A 6,913-nucleotide genomic window follows, 5' to 3' on the forward strand; every position below is an offset into this window, starting at 1 on the left:
TCTACAGGAGACAGCCAATCATTTTATACCGAATGGCTGAGCTATAAGCATGCCATCCAAAAAGAGCTAGAATGCTGTCCCAAGGATGCTGGAGCTGCCCTCCATTAAGCTCAGCACTGTGTTTTTCTGCGGTGACTCCCTCGACGTTACCATTTCTGTATCTCCACAGGGCGGACTTCATCATTCCCATTTCGACAATAAGGAGAAGAATGTGCAAAGAGCTAGCCCTGAGATCGCTAAGCACCCAAGCAAATGTGTCCCACTGGATGATTAGCGCTCCTAGCCAGTAGGGACAGGCTGGCCACGGAGAGCTTTCCAGACTGTGAAGTAAAGGAACAGATACGGGGGAAGTCAAGGCAGACACATGTGCTATGACTAGGAAAGGTGACCAAGGCAAAGCATCCCAGGTTGGCTTTGAACTCACTTATGTAGCCAAAGATGACCTTGAACTTCTGACCTTCCTGCTCCGACTTCCAAGTGCATTACAGGTATGTGTTACAATGTAGCACTGAGGACTAAACCCAGAGCCTCATACATGCTAAAATACCAACTGAGCACTTGTCAACTCTTTCCATAGCTGTCGAAGTCCTACTTAGATATGCCCAGCTCCAGACAAAGCACTAAGAACCCAAGAGTACATTTATGGAGGGCAGGGCAATCCTTGGGTTGGTCAAGGGACATGAGCCAATCCCTAGAAGTTCTTCATTTTTCATAATCCCAGGATCTGTGAGTTACAGAGAGGGAGATAGATGGGGAGCCATGGAGAAGGGCAGCTCTCAAGCTCACTCATCTCCTAGAAAGAGGGAAGACACCACTTCCAAAACCATAGGAGTGAAGAGCTGAGTGACAGCTAAAGCTACTCTGCAAAGCACTTTACGGCACCACACCCACCGTTCAAGCTTCCAACCCTATGAGCTGCTAGTGCCCACGAAATAGGGTTGTGCCTCTCTGTATTCTCAACAGGAAGTCCCCTCACCCACTGCCTTTCTTCCCCTTCATGGGCCAGGTATAAACCATTTTAACCTTGGCAATTAATTTGGTTTGAGCACCAATTTTCTACAAGGCACTGCTATATGTCCTTGGCATGCAAGGGCGATCAATACGTTCTATTGGAGACGGACAGGCAAATAATAAATAAATAAGTAAGTAAATAAATAAATAAATAAAATAAAATATTAAAAAAATTACAAGCTTTCAAACAATGGTGAGTGCTCTGAAGAAATGAAAAGGATGATGGGCAAGAGTCAAGGGAGAGAGGGAGGGAGGGAGGGAGGGAGGGAGGGAGGGAGGGCTGGCCTGAGCCTGTGAGCCAAGGCCTGATTGATGAGAAAGCTATTTGGGAAGACCACATCCTCAGCCAGGTAGTAAAACATTGGTGGTCAGCAAGAACAAGGCCCTAAAATGGAGATGGGCTTGCTATGTCTGAAGTACAGGAGGGTAAGGGGCAGGAGTTCAGGGACAAGGGGAAAAGAAGACAAAATGAGCATGTTGGGACAAAGAGGTCCAGCCAGATGTGGTTGTGTGGGTCACTGGCATGTGATGGCGTTGGGAATGTTGAAGCAGCAGAGATCAGGAACTAATTCTCGCTTCATGGGTTCATTCTGACTGTCATCAAAACAGATACACGTTGGGCCTCACTCTTTACAGGTCAGTCACCCACATGAGTGCTCCAGCAACCCTGGCAGATAAGCAGGGTACATCCCTGCTATTCCTACTTCTAAGAAGGTTCTTTCAATAAGCAAGACCACCTTAAAAAAGAAAGAAAGCAAGCAAGAAAGAAACCCAAATTGCCTTTGCCTTTTTTCATTTTCCCCACGAATGAAGGTGTCCAGGTCCAGGTCTCAAAAATCTCACAATTTAAAAACAGGTCCCGAAAGATGAAGCTATGAGTTGGGCTTTGCAAAGGACGGCAGCATGAATCCTAACTCCAGACTAACACTCCAAGACCATGAGAAGGAGCAGCCGATGTCAGAGTGAGGGGCCTACTGACTCCTGAGATGTCTAGTGCCATCACATATGCTAGATCCCAGAGAGTGATCCAGAAGCCAAAAGCGTAAAGAGTGGTCAGCTTGACAGCCAACCTTACACCCCCAGTACCAAAAAAAAAAAGACAAACACTATCTCAGCATCCAACACACCAAAGACAGTCCATCCACGTGAGGCTATATTTGTGGCAATACTGTGCCAAAAATCTGGGCTAATCTGACTCCGCTATTCATAAATCCCCCCTCATGTTGAAGCACTTGTGGGGAAATGAATCCAAGTCTAGTTTAGATGCCGTTACTTGGAAACCATCTGGAGTCCCTGAAAGCAAGAGAAACCACGCCATCCCGGGCCCTCAAATGCCCACTGTAACTAGGGCAGTATGCTTCCACGGAGATGAGATGTCCTCTATGCTCCAGGGAAGTCCCCACCCCCACCCTACCAGGTGCCAGTTCGAGCTCCACTTCCCACCCAAGAAAGGTATTCGGTTTCTCAACAAACCTGGCGGAGAGCACTCCATGTGTGTGAAGCTTGCACCTGAATTGCACCCAACGCTGGGCTCTTCGCTCTCTGATAGCTTCACGCTGCACACCTGAATTCCTCTGTCAACCACACAGAAATCCTTCCCCAGGCGCAGAGAGGTTCCATGGGGGGGGGGGGGGAATTTCCCCTCTACCTAACAAGCCTGTGTTTCAAGAATGTCTAGCTTTGGAAGACAACCACCAGAATCCTTATGTAACCTTACTAGATCTTGGCAGCCCGCTGATGCGCTCCTGAAGACACTGGCCCAGATCCTGTCCATCTTCAAGATGAGAGCAGTCTGGGTCCTGCAGATTCCTGGCCCCCCACCCTCCCCAGCTGTTCTGGACTATCAGGGGAGACTGTCCCCATCCCCTACCTGGCTGCAAGCCTCTGATCCTCTCATCTTCCAAGGGAGTTGGACCTCCTCGCTTTCTGCAACCTCCCTTCCTCCACTGAAATCAGTCTTGGGACCGAGCCTACAGCAGCGCCATGCTACCAAGCACCTTCCTCCACCACCTCCCTCCCCTCCATCCTCTCCCCATCCCCCAAACGCTGAAAAAAAGCCGCCAGGAAAGTGATCCAGCGTCTCATACAGTCACAGTCCCTGAAAACAAACACAGCTCTAAGGGGGGGAACTGGGGTGTCGACCAGGCCCAGCATTACCCCAGGACCCTAAGCAGCCCTGAACTGGGCGCAGGGAGGACGGGATCTCTAGAGGCAACCAGCGACTCTGCAGCTACCAGCTCCATCAGAGCAAACACCTGTTTCCAGGAAGAATCGCAGCCAGAGGAAGAGGGACTCCCGAAGAAAGGCAGGGAGGGCGAGGTGAAGGGGCAGCTGGGGACGCAGGTGAAGGATGCGTCACTCTCTGAGCTGGGCAACCCAAGCCTAGACCAGCGGGTGGGAAGCAAGCAGGGGTCAGGGTCGGGAGAGGAGAGGTCGCGCCTGCTTGCCCGCGCAGATCCAAGAGGAACGCAGGAGCTCCAGGCCAGGCAGCTACATCACCTGCGCCCAGCAGATGCAGCCCCGCGGGCGTGCCGGCCCCTGGCGACCAGCGGGTGACCTACCTGCCCACCGTCTGGTTGGCCAGCTGGCGCATGCGATTAAACTGCTTCTTCATCGTGGCCCCGCTGCCGCGCTAGCCCGGGAGCTGGGGAGGAACGGAGCTGCCCGGAGCCCGCCGCAGGGTTACATGGCTCCCGCGCCCAGCCTCCTGGGCGACAGCGGCGGCACTGCGGAGCCTGGGGAGCCGCCTGGCTCGCGCCCAGCCTCCCGAGACCACCACAACCTATTCCGCACGCCACATCCTTCCCTGTGCCACGCCTGGGGCCGCCCTTGGAGCCCGCCGGTACGCCCGGGCTGCAGACCCCTGCCCTAGCCGGGCGAGCGAACCAGGGAGTCTCCGCAGGCTGGCTGGCCAGCTGGCCGGGGTGGTCCCCGTGCGCCTGTGCGGAATTCGCCGTGCATGCTGGGACTTGTAGTTTGCTGCTCCCACCTTGCCTCTGTCCAAAGTTTGCAAGGACAACTTTAGAACAGAGGTGGAAGAAGGCAAGGCATTTAGGCTTTAGCCTTCTAGTAAATGAAATATTTTCGTGCTTGAAAAGTGAAACCAAGGACACAACAGCAAATAAAGTGAGCGTCTGGCTCCTATTGCATCCCAAGTGAATGTGAGGCGTTGCAATGCTGAATTCACAGGAAAACATGCTAGAGGAATGTGTTCATTCAATACACACTCACCTTCTTGGTGTTCAGTTACAGGGTTTAGCCTGGGGCAAAGTGCTTTCGAACTAGGCATAGCACGAATCCCAAGATGCCATTCTTAATCTTCTCAAAACCCTTAGGTAACCAAAAGCTGATATAGGATTGAATCGGGGACGTCTTATCTGTTGGCCTAATCTGCGACAGCTTTCTTGTATAGCTTAGATTCTACTCTCATAGCTTTGTCCATCTCTTTTCCACTACCAGACTTGAATGGGCATCAGCTGGATGGCCCACTGGCACCCACCAGCTTTTTTAAAGGAATTGTGACCCTCGACTTAGAATGTGTCAGGTGAGGGGAACAGCAAGATGGTTCAATAGGTAAAGATGTTTGTCACTAAGCCTGATGACCTGTTTTTAATCTCCAGAAGCTACATGGTAGGAGAAAAGTGACTCCTGCAACTTGCCTTACACAGAAATTAATTAATTAATTAATTAATTAATTAATAAAAAGGAAAAAGGAAAAGATGACATGCAATCTCAGTTAGTTGTCATCATTATGTATGGAATAAAGTCAGAGATGTTGGGCAGTTGGGACTTTGGGTAAAAACAAATGTGAGTTCCCATTAGAATTCAACATGCCTAGTAACTAAGTTTAGGGAAACCACTCACTGGATCCTTTTTATCTCGTCTCCCCATCTCTAGTAAAGATCACTGCTCTTTGGTAGATGGAAATAAGAGTACTGTTTTCCAAGTCCAGTTACATACAAACTACCATGTAGACTGCTGTGATGGATACAATGAAAATCAGCCTAAGTGGAACATCCAGGATAATTTCTATTTTTTAAAAAAATGAAAGAGCATCTAGGATCTGAGATCTTTTGCAATGTGTTGATTACAGTACAAAGATGTCCTAAATATGGATGTAAGATCTCCCTGGCCAACTAAACAAAAGATGGCTTGAGGCATGTTTTGGCTGAGTGAACATGAAATCTTTAATTAACTGTGAACTCAGCCTCTGCTTATAGGTCAAGAGCTCTAACCAATTAGCCAGTGAAGGTATCCTTTGCACTGAACCGACTGGACATGGTGATAATGTCAACATCATATTTATATGAACTAATTATTTATACTTTGAATATTTAAAAAAACATGACCAGGATGGTTAATAATGATTATCAATTTGATGGGATCTAGAATCGCCAGAGAAACAAGTGTATGGGCATAGCTGTGAGAGAGTGACTAGCTTAGCAGGGGTAGGAAGAGCCACTTTAAATGTGTGCAGCACCATTCTATGGGCTGGTGTCCCAGACTATACAAAAAGGAGAGAGGGAGCAGGGAATTATCATTCATCTCTCTTCTCCTCCTGACAGCAAATATTATGTGACCAGCTGCCTCAAGGTTCTACTGCCATGACTTCCATGCTGTGATGAAGTGTGCCCACAAATTGTGATTTCAAATTAACTCTTTCAAGATGCTTCTTAAATTCTTTCATTTTTATACAGTCCATGAGCTAATTTCAGTTTTTGCCTTTATAAGCTGACTCTGAGAAACATTCAATGTAGCAGAACTGCGTCCTTGGTCATGATCAGTCCTTAGGGTGTGTGTTCAATAAACCATCAATATCTGACTGAGATCAGTGTCTGAGTGTTCTGTGCGGCTTCCTCTGGGCCCTAACAAGAACAACCACAAAAGTGGTGATCATCCAGGGACAGTGTCACACCCCTGTAATCCCAGCACATGGGAAGGCAGATCTCTGTGAGTTAAAGGCCAGCCTGATCTACAAGGTACATCCAGGACAGCCAAGGCTACACAGAGAAACTCTGCCTCAAAACAAACAAACAAACAAACAAAAAACAAAAATGATCATTCTATGTTGGTGCGAAGCCAATGTGTTGATTACAAACCTGCAGGGACCCAGCAATGTCTGAATCTCAAACACAGAATATATTCATCAGAGACAGCTGGCCAGCACAGTGCTGAGAGATTTGACAGATGAAGGTACCGAGTGATGCACCATGAGAGTTTTGGTGCTATTTCCACTTAACTAGCCAGGATGCTGCTAACCTAGCCACCTCAGCTGTGATTACACAAATCGATGGAATTGCTACAAGGTAGCATGACTTACACCTGGCACCTTTGGGTCCAGCTCTGAAAGGGCATCTGTAGTCCCAACAAAGTATAGCACAGGAGCACTTTGGTAATGACTGCTTTAGGAAAAGCTGTTTGGCTTCCTCCTCAGGGATGGTAGGAAGGGCCATCACACTACCATCATCCCTCCAGGCATCTGAGACAGCAAATCTGTATTCCCCTGTCAGCCAAAGAAAAGGAAATTATTATTAGAATCTCATCAAAGGTTCCAACAATGGTGGAAGACTGAAGATAGACAGCTTTTACCATGGTCACACAAGAATCACATAGGCCATCATGAGATGCCATTTCCACCGTTTCCATCTTTTTTTTTTTTCCCTGCATCTAACACACCCAACAGGATGGCAAGAGTCCTGCTCTTCTCGTTAACAATGGAAGAAGGTCATTTTCTGTGGGCATAGCACCATCATAAGCTTTGATATTCTTGGTCCAGGCAAGATGGCTCTCAACACTTTTCTTTTGAAAGAATAGTCATTTTTACCCCACTTCCTGTAGGCAAGATAAGTTTTGAGCCTAAGGTTTTTATGGGTAGTAGTGTCTTTCTCCCTCCACTGGAAGT

General features: G+C 48.2%; 1 protein-coding gene across 5 annotated transcripts in view; it reads right to left on the bottom strand.

The window, feature by feature from the left end:
• Arhgap44 (Rho GTPase activating protein 44) overlaps positions 1-3,940 on the bottom strand; it is a 157,172-nt gene extending 153,232 nt beyond the window's left edge. For all 5 annotated transcript variants that reach the window (XM_051168217.1, XM_051168214.1, XM_051168216.1 and 2 more), the window contains exon 1: positions 3,573-3,940. In XM_051168217.1, coding sequence (XP_051024174.1) covers positions 3,573-3,625 — 53 coding nt within the window. In that variant the 5' untranslated portion in view covers positions 3,626-3,940. The remainder of the gene's footprint in view (positions 1-3,572) is intronic.
• Positions 3,941-6,913: the final 2,973 nt, after the last annotated feature.

The sequence above is a fragment of the Acomys russatus genome, chromosome 25 (genome assembly GCF_903995435.1).
Source record: "Acomys russatus chromosome 25, mAcoRus1.1, whole genome shotgun sequence".
Classification (NCBI taxonomy): domain Eukaryota; kingdom Metazoa; phylum Chordata; class Mammalia; order Rodentia; family Muridae; genus Acomys; species Acomys russatus.